The sequence below is a fragment of the Apis mellifera genome, linkage group LG15 (genome assembly GCF_003254395.2).
Source record: "Apis mellifera strain DH4 linkage group LG15, Amel_HAv3.1, whole genome shotgun sequence".
NCBI lineage: Eukaryota > Metazoa > Arthropoda > Insecta > Hymenoptera > Apidae > Apis > Apis mellifera.
In genome coordinates this window covers 1,088,221-1,112,047 of record NC_037652.1, presented here as the reverse complement: position 1 = coordinate 1,112,047, position 23,827 = coordinate 1,088,221, and the positions used below count along the sequence as shown (strand labels likewise).

Below are 23,827 nucleotides of genomic sequence, written 5' to 3'. Positions count from 1 at the left end.
AGTCAAAATAAGAGAAAAATATAATATAAAGTTTGTCCTTATAATATATAAATTTAATATATTTGTGAAATAATTGGGAAGTCGACTTTAAACGTTAAAAATTATACAAAGTCAATATATAAAGGTGATAGTTCAAAGTTATTTATTAAGTTACAAATAATTGAAATTTGTGTTAGATAAAGCAAAATGGAAATAGAGTGTAACTGTGATAGAAGTAGTGTTTTACTTTATTCCTTATTATTTTGTGTAAATCTCAAGCGAAGTTAAATTGCTTCTAGTTGATAAATAAGCTTTAACTTTATAATATTTTTGTATTTATTTTTTTATAAAACAAATATATCTTATATTATTATATTGTAGAAAAATATTTAGTGCAACCTATATATAAATAACAATAAAATTACATTAAAAGAAATTTTATTTTGAAATAAATCCTCATGAATTAATAAAGATCATGTAAATACAAATAAAATAAAAATGATTATTCTATTTCTTAATGAATCTTAACTTCATATATCATTTTTTCCTTATTTTTATTTGTAAAAAAAACTCTTGTAATTTAACTGAAAAAATCCAAAGCATCTTCTATATAACAAAAAATTTCAAATTTTCATAAATAAAAAGAATTAAATATTTTCATTATTATTTTAATCTTAATTAAATTAAAATGATTTTAAATTCAGATATTCTTTCTCTAGATCTTTAGCAGTTTATATCATGCGAATTGTTCTAAAAAAAATTCATTAATACTTAAGTTTCAAATATTTATTTTTGAACTATATCAATAATATGTTCAAGATATTAAAAAAAAAATTATTCAAATTTTATATATTAACAAAATATTAAGAAAGTATTCTATTAAAATAACAAAAGATCTCGATGTGCAGGAATATAATATATTAATAATACATTAATTCTATTTATAACTTTAATGAAATTATGATGCAATATAAATTCTTCGATTATTAAAAATTAAAAATTGAAATTCGATGAACTTTAACTTGCATTTTAATATGAATATGAAATACAAATATAAATATCATAAAAATGAAATGAACTTATAAAATGAACCCCTCGTATCATACACATCAAAATATTTTATTGTAATCTTCCTTCGAATCGAGCTTCTTTCCAGTTAACAAATTAACGATACCACAGTACCATTATCCTGAAGATAAGAACATTCAAATTTCCCATGTTTAATCAAACGGGATTATAAGAGGAACTCTGGGAATAATTCGCTTTATTCATTCGGTTCGCCATCAGCGATAGAGAGTACCGATACCATCAAAGTCGTTTAAAAGGAGCATCGGTCGGCACAGGAAACATTTTTCATTTAAGTCAAAGAGAATCAGGTTGGGTCAGCCGAGAGAAGTTGCCTCTTTTCCCCGACAATAGTGACGTGCCCCATCGCGATGGGAATCAAACGATTCGTTCGAAAGCGATTGCTCCGAATCTTCTTGAACGAAACGACAGTCTACCTAATTATAAAGTTAAATTAAATATTGATACATTGGTGTTCTTAGTTAGTCGAACGAGCTTTGTCTCAGGTTTGGCTGTTCTATGAACCACTCGTAATTTCATTCCTCTGTGGCATTGGATTAATCTTTTCATAATGACACTCATTGTTGAATCTTTATTGCATAATGTGGTCGAGTATAACTATTTTGAAAAATTTATTATATTGATTAATTTAATTTTTGATGTTCAAACTTTGAATTTGTAATATCCTTTCTAGGTATATTTATATTAATGTATATGTTATTAAATATGACTCATTATTCATAATTTAAATATTTATTAATATAGTTGTTATGTTATATTCACTGTATAGTAATTATAAGCACTTGATAATATTTGTAATTGTTTGTAATTTTTTATCTATTTTTAATATCTATATTTAATCTTTTATTATATATATATATGAAAATTATTATTAAATATATGTTAATGATTATGATCAAATTGATAAAATTCACAGTATCATATCAATTAATATTTAATATTTTTTAAATAGTTCCATTTAATTTTTCTCTATTATAGTTCTTTATTATAAGTGATATAAATCATTCATTGCTTGCACTGAAAGTTTCATAATTATATGAAAAATTATATTGACATATGATTGACTATAGATATTTAATGAAATTTAATTATTTTTAAAATTTATTTTTCAATATTTTTGGAATATATTTTTCTCGATTATAGATGGCTCATAAGAGATTACTCATAATTTTTAATGAAAATTCCATAACTGTACTATAAGTAATTATACAAACATATGTATATTTATTGTATATTTTTTTATATTTATTTGTATTTTATTTCTTACATATAATTGGTTATATCATATTTATATTTACATATAAATATTTACAATAATTCATAATTTTTTTATCTGTTTTATATCCATTATTGTAATGTTTTCGTATTATTATAAATGATAAAAATAATCTATTATTAACTAATCTATATTTTCTATGATTATAATCATGAATTATTATCTAAAAAATAGAAATATAATACAATATTAAATTACAATAAAATATTAAATCGCTTCGATTTTTAGATATATTATAATATAATATCAATAATTGCAATGCGTTAAAACAAATAAGAAAAAAAAAGTCATAGTATTATTTTAAATTATCTCAAATCAAAATGATTGAAACGATCGATTACATGTTTCTGCTTGTCTGAATAGTTTTGAATACTGATTGACCGGATCTAATTGAACCGCAAATGTAAATCGAATTTTAATATAGCTGAAGCTTGGAACTTGTTGCTGAGGATTGGGATTATTCCTTTTTTGCTTTTCCTTAATGTGTTTTTATTATTAAACATTTAGTAAATAATATTTTTTTACAAAAAAATATTCCAAATAAGTTAAATTAATTTCAATTTTAATGAAGATTATAATTTTTTAGTAGCAATAAATGTATAGTAGCAATAATGTTATGAATCTATGAATTGCGAGTCCTAACAAAAAATAGTATTCAACTGATAATAAAAATTTTTTTTATATATGTTATAATCATAAAAATATAAAGATGAAATCCAATTTGTTTTCTTCTATGAAAAAAAAAAAAAAAAATGAATCACGTAGTAAGGAACTTTTGATGGCAAATATTGGATTATTTTTAAAAATATCGAAATATTTTATTGCCAAAAAAAAGTGACGAATATTGATTTTGATAAATACAGAAGTTGAATTATATATAATAAATAATAAATAAATAGAAATGATTTGTGATGTATTGCCAGCAAATACTAAAAAAATATTCAAAAAAAGGATTCACGATTATAAACAATAAATATTTTATATTTGCTAAATCAGATTTTTAATGTTTCTTTTTAATAATCAAATCTTAATTCATTTCTAAAAATAAAATATTATATGCAAAGTTTGAATATTAATTAATGTAATTTACATTTTTACGTAGAATAAGAATTTTTTATTGTTTATACTATTATAAGTAGATAAATTACTTAATTAATTTGTCAATTGAAAATTTGAAAAAAAATTCTTAAAAAATATGTTATTTTCAAAACATATGACTATGTTTTCAATTTTCTATATATTATATAATTTATTTTATTAAATATTTTTTTATATAATTATGAAAAAAAATGGATTTCAGATTATTTGACTATTGCAAAGAATTTTAAAAAAGGAAATTATTATATTAGTAATATTACAAAATTTTTTATACAATTTTTTACAACAAAAATGATATCATATTATTCATTTTAACAAAGATTTCTTTAATTTTTAAATATCTTTTTTATTAAATTAATTACAATCGCTACAGAGATATTTTCCATTCTTCCATTTTAAAAGAATCACACTTTGAATTCACATTCGTATTATTTAATAAATCTTCAACGATCAATTTATTAAATAGTTGATCAATAAATAGTTAAATAGTTCAAAATGCATACCAATAATTTCACATCTTCGCCCATATTTTCTCAAACTTCACTCCTTCTATCAAAAATAACATTCAATAATCCTATTTACTCGCCCAATTACACTTTTATCGAATCGAAAAGCTCCCCATCCAAATTCGCATCCAAATTCAATAATCAAAATTTTCACTCGTTCAATTTAACGCCTCCCCCTTCGTTATTAATAAAACACGAAACTCTTTGAACCAGATCCCCCAATCAGGGTGTGGAAAATAATATATCCGAGCCGGTTCGTTAACGCGAAACGAACATTCCCAACGAGAAGTTTAAATTATCTAAATCTCATGTCGGTGCCCGCGAATTAGCCGCGGCTTTATTGTAATCCCTCTCGAAGCTTGGCGAGCCATGTTTCCATCCCATACCCCGTCATTAATTCCTCGATTTTTCACCAGTTTCGTATCCACTCGCCGGAATTAATCTTCGAAATGAAGATGGAACAAAAGCGGAAGCCAATTGCCGTGGGCTCCGCTTCCGCGAACGGAAACGCGGTTCGTCAAAATCCTTTCGCGACCAGTTTCAACCGTAAACGCATTAAAAAAATACTCGAAACCGGAGTTAACGTGATTATCTGTAGCGAAATTTTTAAACGAGAACGATGAATCAGGATATTAAATCTGTGTCTGTGTATCTTTTTTTCTTTCTTTCTTTCGTTTTTTTTTTTTATATTGTTTTTGATTAAGTTGATTAATATCATTTTATAATTCGATGATTTTGTTATGTTCCTTAAGTTGAAATGGAATGTTTTTATTTGCTATTATTGTTTGAGCAATATATTATATTTTTATTTAATATATTATCGAAAATTGGTAAATTTTAAAAGAAGATTTTGTAAATTGATAGTTTAGAAAGATTGAGAAAATCACGAGCTGAAAACAAAAAATTAATGAAATAAAATATGAATAATATATAATAATGAATATTTAATATTGAATATTAGATTATTATTAATATTGAATGCTCTGAATATTAATACAGAATACATGAATATATAATATTAATATATAATGACGAATATATGTATATATAATAAATATATAATAATGAAATAAATTATTATTAATTTTCATACGAAACACAGAGATAGAGATAATTTCAATTGTTTAAAAAATTTAATTATAGTTTTTCCCAACATTAATTAATTTGATTAATCGAGATGTGATGTTTAAAAATTTGACAAATAAGTTGATTGGATAATTTATTGTGAAAAATTATTTTTTTATTTTATATATTCTTATTTTTAAATAAATTTATTTGTTATTTTTATTTCAATTAAAACGAATATATAAAACTGAATTATAGCATTAATAAAAATACCAATATTTGAAAAAAGTTTCAAGAGAATATAAAAGAATATTTATCATTGATATTGATATTCAAACAGGAACACACAGATATTACAGTTATTTAATAACCGTGAACATATAAGTTTATCCTCAATTATCTATATAAATTTCATTCTGTGCATAAAAGTTAATAGTGCTTGATACTAAAAAGGAAATTTTTCCATATTATATTGTGAATATTATGAATATTTTGCAAATTTTTGTATTTTTTGAATTTTCTATAAATCTTCTATAAATATTCAAAACATTTCAAATATAAAAATTATTATGTTCATATGCATGTTATAAAGAAATAGGTATACTTAGAATATTTTGCATATTATGTATATTTTCTATATCTATATTTATATATATATATATAAATTCCATAAATAATTTTATGAAATATTTATAAATTTTTTAATAAACTATAATTTCACTCTTTTAAGTATTTAAAATCTTTTCTATTAAATAGGATTAAGAAATACTCGGTATAAATTTTCATTTTTTTTTTTTGTATAGATAACTATAATTATAAAGATAATACAAGAAAATAAAGAAAATTTCTAAAAAGTTAGAAACTTATTTAAACTAAAGTTTAGAACTTTATTTTTCTAATTTAAGAATAGTAAATTTTGAATGGTTTCTCTAATTTTTCCTTCGTCTTCGTATAAATAATTACAAGAACAAGAAAATACAAAAACAATTACAAGAAGAAATTAAAACGAAACAGAATAACATACAAAAAGTTTTCGTTTTCTTGATTAGAAAATGTGGAAATAGTCTGAACTTTCTAAATCTTGTTTAAAAATTAGCTAACAATCTAAAAATTGTTCAATAAAGAAAAAATCCATTTAAATTATTTCACTTAATTATACCATATTATTCATTTAATTACCATCATTTTTGGATTGTATATCATTCTATTTTATTTATAAATATATGAAACCGTAATAATTTTTATTTTATTTACAAAATGTTATATATATTAAAATACAGAAATTAATATACAAAAATGTTAGTTGAGATTTGTGAAACTTTAAGAGACTTGTGTAAGATCATTGATTGATCAAGATTTTAAAAATAAACAAAGATTTATTTTTTTTCATTAATATTCGGATATTTATTTAATTTTCTAAAAATTTATTAAATAATATTAAATAATTTACAAATTATTAAATTATATATTCTTCATAATTATAAAATACAATAATTAAATAATTCTTTATAAAAAAAATCAATTTTTTAAATAAAATTGAAAGTTATTTTGAATATTTTGCAAACAAGTCAAAGTCATTTTGAGAAATCTAATAAAATATATATATAAAATGCATATTATAAAATATACATATTATAAAATTTTATAAATCATATGAAATATATTATAATTATAATATATTCCATTATTCTGAAAAAAATAAAATAATAAATAATTTGTAAATACAATAACAACTTATCCAATAACAAAGTATCTTTCTTAAATATATTTTGCCTAGCGTATATTTTCTCATCTGTTTTCACATCACATAAATGACTTTAAAGGAATCAAAATCCAAATTATCAAAATAATAATTGCATATTTAAGCATCTTCAATCGAGATCGAATAACATTTAAACGAAAAGAGACGACTTCTCTGAAATAAGAACAGGAGATAAACGTGAAATATCGATATTCAGGACGAACATTACATTAATTAAAATTGCTTGACAATTGATATCGAGTTCCATTCGGCACGCTCCAAGATTCCATTTCCAAGAATTGATAATGAGTAAATAAGCAATACCGCATGTGCAATAATTGTGCTTGCAGAGCCTGGAGGAGCGCGAGCGCAAGCACGCCGTGCACAAGGAACAGCTGTCCCGCGAACAGAGGTTCCTGAGACGACGGCTGGAGCAGCTGACGAACCAGACGGGCCTGCACGGGTTACACGGCCTCCACGGCCTCCACGGGCTGAGCTCGAGCGCCCCGACCGGTTCCTCTTGCGGCCCCGGAGCCGCCGCGGCTGCAGCTCTCCTCTCAAAACGGCGCAGCGTTTCCGAGTGCTCGCTTGGCACGGCCTCGTCAACCAGCTCCACGGCCAGCTCCAGGAACTCCGACAGGTCTGCGGGCAGTCCCTCCGTCTCGGAGTCCGGTAAGTATTCTTCTATGTTTCGTATGCTTGCTCTTGTTTCGTGTTTGATGACACTGTTCGCCGTTTAACTATTTTGTTACCTCTGGCACCAATTTTGTTATTATTGGTGCGAGTAGGGACGATTGGTAGGTTAGTTTTTGATTTTTAATAAATTTATTGGTAAGATGTATTGGGTTAAAAATGATATTTCTCTAATATCTTTTATGCTAATCTTACCTAATCTGGTTAGGATAGATAGAATGAATTAAAAAAATGTTATTGACGATTATCTTAGCGGTAATAAAATTTTAAAATTTTAAAAAAATTGTTGTTGTTATAAATATTAATATTCTTTCTTTTAGATCTTTTAATAATAAATTAAAGACTGTTTAAATCAGTAGAACATAAATTATAATATAGTTATAAGTTTAAAGAAAAAATTATTTTTGACAACAAAATAATAATTTGAATCTTTATAGAAGTAATAAAAACTTGGATATAAAATTCAAACTATTGAAACTTATAAATCAAACGCTTATTTTGTCTTTAATTTTTGTTTATGATCTTAAATTATTTATTTATAAAAATGTATTATAATAAGTAATCTAATAAACTTTAAAATATTCTTTTAACATTTATACTATTTACTAGTAATTATTAATATTTATGAAAAATATTATTTAACGAGCTGTAAATTATATTTTTAAGGGCAAATGATTCAAAAGTGGACCATTATACTATATTATACTATATACACTATGTAAATGTAATAATAAATATGAGATTTATCCTAAATTAATTATATGACAACTCATGATCTCGCTACTTGAGTGATTCAAGTACAATCATTGATATATTAATAAATTTAAATATTGATATATGTTTTTTCTGATTACGTACAACTTCGTTGATATTTTAAGATATAAACAAATAGGAATTATTATTTTTAAGAATAATTTTATTTTATTTCTTAATCTTTTTAATAGTTGAAATTAAACGTTTAAAATTGATTTATATTGGTCTGCAGAAATCCTGTAGGTGGCTCAATATTAACAACATGTCATAAATCTGAAGTTCAGTAGCAATACTTAGTGGACATAAAATTTCCCCCTTCAGTCTAGCTTGCATGTTCATCTTGTTCACTTTAAATCATTTTGGTAAACGGGTGCTTAGGATTTTATGGATTATTCAAAAGGGGGTTATAAGATTCTATGGCTATGAGGTTGAAGCTGATTCGTTGCTAGGTTAATGTTTAAACGTAAATATTTTCACAAATTACCATATCATTTTTGACAGAATTTTTTTCATAATAAAATTCGCATTTACATTTCTTATTTCTTCTCAATATATATCACTAACAGAATATTAATACTCTAAAATAAATGAATATTATTCGACAAACTGTATAATAGGTGACTGTATAATAAGTGAAATTGAATTGTTGATATTTTCTTTTATTTTTATTATTTTATTTATAAAAATAATTTTTATAAATTTTTAAAAAAATATTCATTATAAATATTTATAATAAATTATAATAAATAAATATATCTAATAAATTTATAATAAATAAATATTTATTTAATGTAATAAATAAAATAATAATAATATAAAATATAAATAAAATAAATAATAATATAAAATAATAAATAAAATAAAAATAATAATAATAATATATAATAAATAAAATATGAATCATATATGATCTTATCTTAAATATCTATAGATGTTTTAAGATTTTATTTCTTTAATTAAAATTTTTCTGAAAACATTAAAAATATCTTTTCATCAAATTTTATTTTGTATTTAATGAGAATCAGAGTGAATTTAATTTTTTTATTTAAAATAGCATTTCTATAAAATTATGAATTTTCAAAATTGCAAAATTGAGAATAATGTAATTTTGAAAATTATTTATTGCAAATTTTATTATAATTCAATTGTAAAACAATTACTAATTCTGAATATTTCTATCTTTTTATTTTTAACTAATTAATAGATTTCTATAAAAATATGCATATGTATCTTTTAAATGAATAAAATTAAATATGAACGGAAATATTTTGTGATTAGAGATTTTTAAAAATATATTTTTTATTTTGCATTCTTTGCATAAAGCATATATTTTTCATATATATGTTTAAAAGAATATACATACATATATTATTATCCGTGTAAATGTATTATGTCATGCTTACGTAAAATATTTCTTTCATCAAATTGATTTCGTCTGTCAAAAATGTTTAAATGTGTAAATTTTTTAATATTATAATTATGTAATATCAATAATAATAATATGTAATCAATGTTGATTATTAATTACATTTTTCTATTCTTGTTAATTGAGTTATTAATTGAATATTAAATGTAATAGTTTGTAATTTTGAATTTCAATATAACAATTCAATGTAATTGTTACAATGATGAATTAAATTTTATGAAAATATTTTTCGATATGTGAAGTGCTGAAAAATTGAAAAAATAGAATATTATTAGAAGAGAACTAGATCAAAGATGATTCTATTTTCATTATTCATTAGAAAGTAATGAATAAAATATAAATCGTATTGCCAAATTTGTATTAATTATAATATTGATACCATCATATTGTAACATAGAAATTCTTATTATAAAATTAAATTCTTATCTATATTCTATAAGTATTGTCAATTAACACTATCGAATTTAGAGAAAATATTTGTAATTTATTGTAATTATAAATTTTTATTGTACATTATAATATAATATAAATCATATTGTAATGATTGCTTATATTTAATATTATCTACGTTTAAAATTTAATATCATATTTAATTAAATATTAATCATTAAGTATTAAATTATATTAATATCTATTGTCCTATTAACAATATTTAATATTAATATACCGATACTTTATCTTATATTGCATATTAGAAAAATTTTCCAAACATATTTGTATATTTCTCATGTATAAATGTCATATTTTTTTTATATATTTATCATATATATATAAACATTTACAATCTATTAATTGTCAATATGAACAAATTTTGAATGAAATTACTGAAGTCAAGGAATTAAGATATAATAATTTCAAAAAGACAAATTCCAGAGTTGAAATTCATCTCAATGATCAATCGCATGTCTTTTGGTCATTGCACCGGAGGAACGATTTTAGGCCGCAGATTTCTAATTTCGTGATTTTGCAGGCGATGAAGCAGCAAGATTGGCTGAGTCAGCTCGTTAGGAGAATTCAGGCAAAAGCTTCCCTATATAAATATCGTTCTTCGTCGAGAGTAAAATTGGAACAATCCGCGAATTATGAGTCAACTATTACTACAATGCCTCGTTTCAATGTCACGGTTTCGAGCGAGGGGGATCGGGGGATGAGGGTGGTTTTTGAGGATAATTGGAATTTCTTGAGAAATTGAATATGAAATTATCATGAGTTATTATGAGTTTCTCAGTGTTTTTAATTGCAATTATTTATTATTTAGTAGTTTTATATTAAAAATTTCCTGCACATATTTATTTTAATATTCTTTTGGTATTCTTGTTTGTTGGCGAATGTTTTTTAAATCTAGAAATTAAAGTTTTGCCAGCTAGATTTTTTTGATTTTGAACAACGTCATTTTTATTATAATTTTATTAAATATTTTTTGGTCAATTCTATGACAGATTTTTTATTCATTAACTTCATTTATAATATTGAATTATATTTAAATTATGTATGCAATATATTCGGTATCATAAATTTTCTCGTATTTCGAAACCTATTTAATATCTTGTGTCTAAAGTTTTTCAAACTCAGATTTTCCGTTAAAATTTGAAAAAAATTTGCATTTTAGCAAATATATATATATTTATATTAAAAAATATATTTCAATTAATTATCTAAAAGTTCGAAAATAAATAAGCATTTTTATTTTACTATAGAAATGTTAGATCTACTAATGGCTGTGTGAATGTTAACACATCTAAAAATATAATAAATTATATTATTATTTATTATGATGGATACTGAAAAAATATTAAAAATTGATTTCGATTATATTAATACTAGATTTACGGAATTTCGATTTTGCTTAAAAATTCTGAATATGCAAATATTATTCTTTAAACATTATATATTGGTTTTTAATAATATAATGCAGCAAATATATATTTCTATTCGTTTTCTTTGGATCATTTATATTTTATTATTTCTAGATGTTGTATACTTATTTTTACGAAAATCTGTCAATTTGACGGGTTAATTTATATAAATCAATTATTGCAAAATAACAAAAATAAAATAATGAATGAGAAAAAACAATATCAAGCAAATGATGATTCTTTAGCAATACATAATTAAACAAGTTGTTTATAATTGTGATATGATAACAAATAATTCCTTCAACGGTGAATTTTGGCAGAGAAAAAAGTGATTTTTGTAAATGAATCTGTCTTATTATTTTATTAAAACAAATAGATTTACGTGAAAGATAATTTCAATAGTGTGTTTTATAAAAAAAAATAAGTGCTATTTGTAAACTTAGCAAAAATTCCAAAAAAATATATTTTTTTTCATTTATATTATTATGGGCAAGTCTTCAAAAGACATGGAATTGATAAAAAAGAGTAATAAAAAGAATAATAAAAAGAATAAAAAGAATAATTAGCATAAATGAAGATCAACCAATTTGAATCGGATTCTAATATAAACGAATTATGCGAAAGCGAATTTGACAATATAAAATAATAATTGAAGATTCTGACGACATAGGAATGAAAATTTACAATACATACCGTAAAAGAAAAAGAATTATTTTAGATATTGAAAGCGAAAGTGAAATAAAAGATATTGATAATGAAGAAAATACTATTAAAGCAGGATCCCATAGATGGTCCCTTCATGTGTTTTATAATTGTTTAGATTTGACAGTCATCAATACCTGGATTATTATACAAAGAGAGCAAAATTGTAATAAATTGGAGTAAACAAAACTCGAAAGAATTTTTTCTTTCAATTAGCTGAAGAATTGGGCAATGATCATCACGATGAACAAAATACTAAGTTCAATTCAGTATATGGTCTTCAGTCTAATTATATTTGCATTAAATCTAACAAGTATATATACGAAAACTATATATTCAAGATAGAGTTTACATGTAAAAAATATATTGAAGACAATAATAAATAAAAATCTATAGATTTTAAATAAATAATTTACAAAAAATTGCATTTTAATATATCTGTCAAAAAGAAGGATTTCAGTAAAAAAAGGTGTATAGTCAATGTCCGTAAATCTAGTGTTAATATTAAATATTTTATATTTGTTAGCATATAGATTTTTAATATTTTACTAATGTCTTCATCAGTTGTGTGTGATCGTTGAAAATATTGAGAGATATTTTATTGCAATATTTACAAGGGAAAATATTGATATGAATTTGAATATGTTTTGAACATTTTGAATTATTCTTATAAAGAATAGATTGAGTTTCAGAGTCAAAGATATTTTAAAAAAAAAATAAAAAAATTATAACATTTGAATTTTATAGATTTTATAGATAATATTAGAAAAGAAATTGAAAATTAAAATTTAAACTTATAGTACTTTAAAATTTTTTATTTAAGAAATATAATAAAAAACATAAGTGAAACAATATTTAGTGATAAATTATCGATATAACTTTGTAAGAAAATCATACAACAATCAATCTGAATTCATTTTAAATCTCATACATTCACAATTTTGAATTCGTTTTTTTCAAAAATGTTTTTATGTAGTAAATTTATCATGTAGTAAATAGAAAAATAAAGATATTTTCTCAAAAATTTTTGAGAATTGAATCGATTATAAAAATGTTGAAAAATTTTTTCCAATCCGGACTGAATCCATAATAAATTTAAAGATTGAAATCTATCCTTTATAATAATCTTTTAAATTTATATGATTTTTTTTTTAAATTTTTGTTAAATTGAATATTAATTTATTTATGTTTCTGAAAATTTTTAAAAAATATTTTAACATGTTCTTTTGAAACGCATAGAAATATAACTTAGCATCTCATAAAAAAATATAAAGAAAAATAAAGATTTAAAAATTTTATATTTGGAAATGATTTCGTTTCTAAATATTTGAAAGAGATCGATATTTACTTTTGATAAAGAGATATAAAAATATAAATTCCAATTCTAAAAATTTAAAAATCAAATTTATAAAAAATGTCATATGTTCTTCTTTTAAAATTAATATAATTTTATATAATATGTTAAAATCCATATTCGAAATCATTATTTCGTCTCGATATTTAAATTTGAATGTTTTAGAAGATATTGAGTTAGCTCCATCGTGCATACCGGATTCTATTCCATAAAGTTAGGAATAGATCGGTTAGTTAGCAGTTTACTCGTTAATTAGCGGTTACCATGCTTCCATCCTAACTTCCATCGAACCATTAGAATCGAGAAACGATTAATATTACACGTTCATATAACAATCATCCCGAACTCGTGGAAAATATCATCTTGCTTCAATCTGACAACTTTTTTTCTCTTCTCGTTAATCGAAAGTTTTCCCTCATTTAAATATCGCCTGTTTAGAAACCATGCTGATGATCAGAACGATCGCGTAAAATTCTATAAGCTATTTCGCTTGGAGGAAGTTGGATTCTTGCATATCAATATTTAATTTAACTTTGTAATTAACCAAACTTTTCTCTCTCTGTCTTCGTTTAAGAATACTTAAATCGATGATTTCTCTCTTTCTCTCTCTTTTCATGCTGGATAGAGAATAAAGTCATGGAATTTTCTGAAAGATAATCTTTATCATTTATATTTAGTAAAAGGATAAAAATACAGAATTTATTTTATATATATATAATCCATTGAAAAATAATTTTATCTATTATTAATTCATACAGATTTAACTTTTACAAGATATGATAATTATATATTCAATTTTGAAAATTAAATTTATATTTTTTTCTTTTATTCAATATATTCTGTAAAATTTTAATATTCGTTTATTGAAAGAAAAGTAGGATTTATAATAAAAATATTGTTCAATTTCAATTAATTTATAATATAATTAAAAATAACAATTATAATAATATACAATGAATATTTTTTTAAAAAAATTGTAATATTTTATAAAATTTGTTCTTTTGACAAAAGATAAATATTAATAAAAATCATTATTGATGTAAGTATTTAATGCATTAATAAAAAAAATTCACAATATAAATTTTATAATTACGATTTACATATTCATTAAATTTGAAGAGTTTTATAAAAGTTTTAGTTTTATAAGAATAAAATATTCTCTATATAGTGAACAGAAATTATTTTCAATAGTAATTTAATTATTAAAATTGAAATTTGATCTACAAATTTTTTGACGTATCGTAATTCATTTAAAAATCATTTTTCTCGATTTTATAAATTTTTATTCATTAACGTATAGTAATTTAAACTTTTATTTTCAATATATAATCTTATTATCTAAAAATAATTTTGCATAACAAAATTCGAATTATCTTAAGTTTAAAATATCTTAAAGAAAATTATTATTTTACAATAAATTTATAACATAAGAAAAGACTATTATAAATTAACAATAAAAGCAATAAAAATAAGAATTAAAAATTTTTTAAATATATTTAATAATATAAATCTAAAAAAAAAAATAAAAATAAAAATAAAAATTTCAATGTAAAGAATAATTTTACACAAAATAGATATTTTTTACACATTAAAATCGGGATGCTTAATATAGTCTCTATAAGTCTCTATCATTATAAGATAATCATACAATTTTAATTTTTCTCGTTCCATTCTATTATGCGATCTAACGATACTCACAAATTACTTTCTTCCTTTCCCAAAATTATATGAATCGTAACTCACTTTCGTAAGAACGGTCCCCGCTGTTTGACGAAATCTTATAGAGAAGGTGGAATGGAGGTCGGACATTTTTACGAGCCCTCAGCAGAATCGTTGCGTATTACCGCGAATTCGCGTCGAGAGGAACCGGCTGAGTCAGCACGTTAGCAAACTTCCGGTTCGTTCGACGCCGCTTATGAAGTTCTGCTACGTAAGACGGGCAACTAAGTTGGAGGCCGATAAAAACTTGCACGCGACGACGACATGTTCCTCTGACTATCAGCCAATGCCAATTCCTATTCTCCTCTCATCTCCTGATTCGCGGATTTGTGATCAAATTTTGAAGACTTTACTTTCGGAAAATTGAATCTATGGATTAAATCTGTATGTTGCCTTCTCTTATTTTTTTTTTTTTAATTCGAATAAACTGCAGAGTAAAATTATTTGGTGATAAAATTGGAAAGATTTATTGCACTAGATTTAAATTTATCCAATTTTATTCGAAGCTGCTTAAGTTGTGCTATGTAACACGAGCAATGAAGTTGGAGGTCAGCCGATAAATGTTTGCACGTGACGACGTTTTTCTGATTATCGACGAACGTGAACTTCTATTCGGGTTAATTTCCTTGATTTGTGATCAAATTTTAAAAATTTTATTCTTTAAAAGAGATTGACAATATTTTTTTTTCTTTTTAATTTGAATATGGTTAAATTTAAATTTATCTAATTTTTTTTTAATGTTATTTAATTAAAATTATTTTTGGCAATTGATTGAAATCGACTTATCGAATTAAAAATGATACTGTTGTTATATATGTGTTGAAAGAAATTTGAAATGCAATGAGAAAATGAAAATAATTGAATTTCAAAGTATTTCTTATTGAAATTTAAAAAGTGAAAGTTTTGTATAAATTTTAAAGATTGTATCATCTAGAAATGATAAAATAATAGAATGTCATAGAAATATTTTGTAAAAAATATGTGAAATATTTTAATTTCTATATTATAAAATTTAAAATAAATTATTATATACGAAACTATTATATACGAAAATCTTTCTAATAAAAAATTATAATAGAATATCAGCTTTTTAATTTTTCTATTTTTCTTAATGTATATTTGAATATTATATAATACATAAAAATTATATTTCAACAATTCATGTATTGAATTCTCTGTATACATTTTTTAAAAAATTAAAAAATAATTAATCATTGATAAATTTCTTTATATTTTTTCTAAAATCAATAAACTAAAAATAATAATTCACACATCAATAAATTTTTTTTGAATATAAAATATGATTTTGTAAGATTTTGATAAGATATCATAAATTTTATGTTTTTTATGATAAATATAACTATTAAATATATTAGAAACAAAATATAAATTTCTTCGATTTCTAATTCTTAATTTTAATTAATTAAATTGTAAAGAAATTTAAAGATCAATACATCCATCTAATTTTATATCCATCATAACTTTGGACATAAATTTCATATACATCTCCAAGGAATAACGATTATTCATTCTCTATCAGATTACGGAATTTATGATTCTTCAACGAAAGATATTACAATCTTCTATCAAATTTTGCCCGAATTTTCAATCTGTAAACCGTTGCGAACTCGTGAGAGATCGAATCGAGACAATAAACCAAACTTCATGAAGATGGATTTTTCCCTGCCATTCCATTTTTTCCTATTTTCATTCGTTTTATTTTTGTTCATCTCATAGCTCTTTTCAAGGTTTTGCTTGAATCTCCCAAAGGATTCTGTAGGCATGGAATCGACGGTTGAAATATGCTGTCGTAAATTAGAGGCGACCTTTCCAGTCGATTCCTATGGAGCTATCTCGTTTGTAGGAAGTCGCGATGATGTAATATGGAGAGGACTAATCGATGGGGTCGAAATGTGGTATGAATATATATATTTATTATATTCATTTATTTATATATACATAAAAAGAATTTTATGTATACATAAAAAATTAATATAATTTAAAAAAAAATGATTATTTAATCGATAATCGTTAAGAAGTTGAATTAAATTACCATTTAATTGCATTCACGATTACATTTTGTGTAAATATCAGATTTTACATTCAATGAACAAATTTGAACTTTGTCTCATGTTCGATTTCTCAACAATGAGAAGGTTGAATCATGTTCTGTCGACACGTTTCCGCGAAAAGATCTTCCATTATTCTCAATGATAATTTACCTTTCGTTATTCCGCGTCTTATTAGCGTTATCTTCTCGGTTAGGCCATCAGCACGCAACATGATCGCAGTTCATTAACCCTTCGACCGTGCAATTGTTTTCTGCGTGGAGCGTGAATGCATTTCACGATATCCATGTTCGAAATGATGAAATGACATTCATTTATTTCAAATTTAAATCTTGAAATATCTCAAAATCTTCGAATTAAAATTCAAATTTTTCTTTAAACATTTTCAAATTTTAATTTATTTCTAAAAATAAATTTTTCAAATTTATATATTTTCAAATTTAGATTTTCAAATTCAAATCTCCAAAATATAATAGAAATTTCGAATTGAAATATAATAAAGAAAATTGAAATCTTTTAAATTTATAATTTCAAGTTGAAATATTTTCAAATTCAAGTATCTAAAATTAATATTTTCAAAAAAATTTATTGAATCGATATTTTTAAATTTATTTTCAAATTCATATTCTTAAATTAAAAATTTCAAAATGAAATTTATTTTCATAAAGACTTATAAGAAAAAAAAATTCCTTAAATCCAAATTTTCATGTTTCGATTCCAAATTCAAGTCTCAGATTAAAATCTTTTCCAAATTAAAATTTCAAGAAAAATTTAAGAAAATTTTTGAAAGAAATCTTTCAAATTGCTATAATAAAAATTTTTCCAATTCATTTTTTTAATTTATATATTTTAAAAAATTTAAGTATCCAAATTAAAATATTTAAAAAAATATCCTTCAAATTTTTATTCTTAATTTTAAATTTTTAAACATTTCTATTTTTTACAAATTAACTGCAACACTATCACTAACCGTTTCCCCTATCCTCAAAATCACATAAAAAATTCTATCTTCTTATCACGCTTATCATATTTACTTTCAAAGAATCTCCATCTCATGTCTCATTTCCAAGAAGTTGTTGACGACTCCGCGGGAGGATAGACACCACGAGAGGCAAAGTTCCTTGTAAACGGCCGTTTAATGGCCGACTCGTCGTTCCGTTTTGGCAATATGCAAAAGTTAGTCTCTCAAAGAGGATATAGTATCGTTATCCTCCCGAAAACGCGAGGGACACGTGGAGTGGAAGCCAGCCCGTGGTGGTGGTTGTTCTAATCCCTTTAAGGGGCAAAATTTGAGGGTTAATCGCGTTACGGTGATATATCGCTGCTTGTTTTCGGCGACGAAGCCTCTGAAAGGATTGAAGCCCGGCAAAAATGAACCATCATTCCCCCCGAAACCACCCCCTCCGCCGACACCGCGACGCCTTTTTCCTTGAGTGCCGTTTCTCTCGCGTCGATTTACGCAATTAGGGGCTGAATTGTTTTCTTCTGTCTTTCTCCCTCTTTCTCTCTTTCTCTTTAAACGTTGGCTTTCCTTGCCAGGAGGCGGTCTTATGGATGACTCAAGGAAAAGTTGCGGGTAGATTTTCTAATAAAATCAAAAGTGATGATAATTAGATTTTATTTTCTTTATTTTTTTTTTTTTTTTTGTTTTTATTTTGATTAGAAATATTTGATGGATATTTGAGATTGATTTCTTGGCAATTGATAAGTGGAGATTTTGATGAACAATTTTTGGTGATGTTTTGTTGGATTAGAGGTTAAGTTAGATTAGGTTAGATTAGGTTAATATATTTAATATATTTAATACAATCAGAGAGATTTTTTTTCTTAAAATTTTCTTAAAATTTCTTATAATTTTTTCAATTTTCCTTTTATATCTTTATTATATTATATTGTATTCAGTATAAATGTTATCATCAATATGAACCCATTTCGAATTTCATTATTCGTTAATATTTAGATTCATAATTGATTTTTGTATTTATTAAAAAATTAATATCTTTTAATTTTTAATTTATAAACTTGTTTATGATTATGATCATTAATGATCATTCAATTTTTATGTCTTGTTTGCACGTGATGTGCCAATTATTAATAATAACTTTATTTTATCTAGAAAATATATTTTTAAATATATATTTTATTATCTAGAAAATATTTCATATATGATAGAAATTAATAATATACACCATTTCCTAAAAATATTTATTTAGAATCTAATAAATAAATAAATGATATTAAATAATTAATGATATTTCGCCAATTCCTGATTTACATTAGATGGTTTTTAGTCTATTATATTTACATCTATATATATATATATATATATATATATATATATATATATATATATATATATATATATATATATATATATATATATATATATAATATCTTGACTATGTGTAATATCATGTGATTATAAATATTAAAATATATCTCTTACATATTGCATTAGTAATTAATGTACAGGAAGATATATCGAGGGTGCAATACTATATCATGAGAAAGTTTGTTAAAGTATCAAAATGAAATATAAATGAAATATAGAAATGAAAATCACCAGAACATGTATATTTTATTTTACATAGATCGATTATCTGGATTATGTAGAAATAGTTATGTAGATAAAACACGATAAACCATTTCGAAACTATTTCATTTCGCTTAATGAAATTTTTTTCTACTCTCTTTACTGTTTCAAAGTTATAGTTTGACCTATTTGCACTCTATATATTTAATTGTGTTTTTTTGTTTGTTGAAACAATACCGAAATCCAGACAATAAAATATCTGAAATATTCCATGTGAATATTTAGATTATTTTGCATTCTTTAATTTTTTCTAAAAATTTCTGAATCTGTTATCAATTTATATATTAAACGTAGCTTGATTTTTGAAGTATCAAGCTTTGAATGTCTACATAAAATCCAAGAAAATTCTCCATTATCTATGTGTTGTGTTTTGTTTTTTATTTAATAAATATTTAAAATTACATTAAAATTAATATTGAACAATTTCATCAAATACAGATAAAAACAAGAAAAAAAAAAGAATGTTGTTGCAAACTTGTATTTAAATATAGAAAATCTAAATTAAAATATCTTATTTTGAGCTTTAAGAATTAAAATTTTATTATTAAAAATATTACTGAAAAACTAAAAATTGTATAACGATATCGAGAATTTTTGTCAAAAGATTATTTTCTAAATCCACTACAAATTTATATTCCAATTTTAGAATTTTAATCTAATTATTAACATCATAAGTCGAATTATGTTAAAAATGATCAATTTTTCATTAAAAGATATATATACTTTTGTAAAAATTGTATTAACAAAATTAAAAATACGTTGAACGATAAATTCTCGATATTAACATAGAGATTGAAAGAAATTCTTAGGATACATTCGAGCTGGAATAATTGTCAGAATGGAAGGAAACCTGCGTCAGGTATAGCTACGAGCGTTAGATTTAGACGGATAAGTCGGAATTGTAACGCAGGATTGAAGGAAAGGGTGTACATACGAGGAAATAAAGGATAGACAAACGTGAACGAATCAGATGACCTGGAGGTAAGCTTTCGTGAACGAACCGGTGGTATGGTTAACACGAGAATCCAATGAGGAAAACGTTAACAATCCAGTGGCACACGATCGCTCGAGGCCACTTGGATTAAGGATGGTGAATCTGGTAATCTGTTATCGAGTGAGAGATACCTGCAAGATATCGATCTTCTATCGCCGTGCAATATTTGTTACATCAGTGGTTTTCAATTTTTATCGACTCACAACAACATTACAGTTTTAATTGATGATCTTTGGAAGTTATTTATTTTAATTAATAATTATATTCTATATGAGAATAATAATATAATAATTGTTTCTGGAAAATCAGAAAACTTTAATGGTTAATAATAAAGATTTACTTTATAAATCTAATTGCATTATTTACTTTGAGCATATTGTCCATTATACTCAATAATATAAATTGTAAAGAAATTTAATTTCTTTTTAAATCTTTTTATTATTTAGTTCCAAGAATGAAATCATATTCATTGTAACATGAAAATAACAAAAATTTTATATTAAGCGTAAAAATTTATTAATATAAATATTAATTGACCAAAAAAAATTTATTAATCACTTATTATTTAATTATTTTTTCCTAATTCAACTCAAATTATCTGAAAATAGAATTATAAATTTTATTATTAAAATGATTAATTTTATTTCAAATATGTGTCATCATTGAAAATAGCTGTTTTATATGCCATCACATCGTCGATTGCAAACAAGTTAATGCTCAAAAGAAAATACTGAAAGAAAAATATCGATTTACTCACCATCATCAAAGTTTAATTATAAACATCGATCACTGCCTATAAAAAGGATATTAATCGAAAAATCTTACGGTCTATAGGCATTTAAAAAGGCTAAAATTAAGAGGAACAATCAGCAATCAAGACGGAGGAGAATAGACGTAGAGAAACAGGAAGAGCAAAGAGAGGGAGGGGAGAGGGTATAACCGAGAGGGGTAAAGCCGTTCGCAATTTGCTCGGGAGTGCAGATCAAATGGAAGTGGTCGCGGGTCATAATTAAGAGCCATTGGCCATTGACGTAATGCCATGCGGCCGTCACGTTGCCTCATTGTTGCCCGGCTACTTGCAATTAGCTGTGCGAACAACCAATTTGACCGCGGCATAACGATACTCAGCTATCATTTGATTTCCCTATGAAAATGGTTTGATAACACGCGAGGCATTTGCTCATTGGTTGTCGCGATAAGATCTTAGACTTAGAGATTAAATCCGGGACCGTGGATATCTCTGGCAGTTTAGGAAATTTGCCAGATCTTCTTCTCTTGTGACCTTGATATTTCACTGACTGTAAGACGAAAAGATTCTGTTGGGATTGTGTTCAAATCGTGAAAATATATTATTTTTGTTTCTAATTCGATGAAATTGAAAGTTATAATTATCGTGGCCTTGATGTTGCTTTGACTATAAGTGAGAAGGGTCTGTTGGCATCGCGTCCAAATCGTGAACAAGACATATTTTTAATTCATATTGTTTTTAATCCAATGAAATTGAAGAGTTTAATTATCGCCACTTAATGTTTCTTTAACTATAAAATGAACAGATTCTGTTGAGATAGTGTTCAGATGTTGGAAATATATTAATTTTGTTCGTAATCGAATGAAACTAAAAATTTATAGGGTCCTTGATCCGTTTTTTTGACTATAAAATGAGAAGTTGAAATCAAAAAGACGTTATTTTTGTTTTTAATTCTGTAAAATTAAAAATTTTAATTATCGTGACTATAAAAAAGAAAAAAATTGTGTTAAAATCTTGAAAACGTAATACTTTTGTTTCTTATTCTGAAATTGAAAATTTTAATTATTGTAACTTTTTGTAACTATAAAATGGAAAGATTCTGTATTGAAATCTCAGCGATATATTACTTTTATTTCTCATTCTATGAAATTGAAATGTTAATTATTTAGAAAAATTTTGAATTTTGAAATTAATTATGGGAGATCGCAATTAAATAATTATAACTTTCTTATTAATTTCTTCTTTAAAATAAAATAATTAACGATTTCATCATAACAATTCATATTTTTATTTAACTAAAATATATTATTTTATAAAATTGAAAATTATAAAATATATAGAATGATACAGATCATTGTTTCAACTATTTTCAAATTAATCAAGATCAATTGATTTAAAGTAATAAATAATTTCAAATATTTTTATTATTTTCATAAAATGTTTTATTTTAATTATTTTAATAATTCAAAAAATAATGTGTATTATATCTGACATAGTTGGCAATATTGATATAACATATAATATAATAAAAAATTATACATAAAATTTCAATTAAAAAAAATCTATTTAAAATATTTTTCAATATCATCAATAATCTTCAACTATTTGAGATATTAACTCTTTATATTTTATATATATATATGAAACAAATTATAACATTTGTATATTATTCTCAAGAAATGATCCTCGGAAAACAAAAGAAGAAAAGGAAATTGGTAGAAATTTTCACAAGGATTCTCCCTTATTTTCTCCTTCTGGTCATGCATCTCAGAAACGTCTACGTCTCCCATGAGAATTGCCACGTAATCGAGCCGATATTCCATCCACCTCCCTCTACTTTAATCGACTACCATCGATTGTTTCTACTTCCACCGAATGGTTTTCCTAATTTCTCGAGGTAAGGGGACGTTCGAAGTAAGATGAACAAAGTGGAGGGTTCCTTTCAACTGGTCTTTCGATTTCAGTCGAATCGTCCGCTTGATTTTGGGAACCGAGGATTTTTTTGTGGCTTTTCAATGATGTTGGATGAAAGGGTTTCATTATTATGGTAGAATATGGTATTGTATGGATAGAATATTATATTGCGTTGTTTTGTTCAAACAGTAATAAAATCTAGAAATATATATATATATATATGTTTTTTAAAATATGTAAAATATTATATTTGAA

General features: G+C 23.8%; 1 protein-coding gene across 6 annotated transcripts in view; it reads left to right on the top strand.

Moving 5' to 3' along the window:
• The window catches only part of Mad (MAX dimerization protein), a 409,447-nt gene that overhangs the window by 248,420 nt on the left and 137,200 nt on the right, over positions 1-23,827 (top strand). For all 6 annotated transcript variants that reach the window (XM_026445284.1, XM_026445282.1, XM_026445281.1 and 3 more), the window contains 1 exon segment: positions 7,102-7,423. In XM_026445284.1, coding sequence (XP_026301069.1) covers positions 7,102-7,423 — 322 coding nt within the window.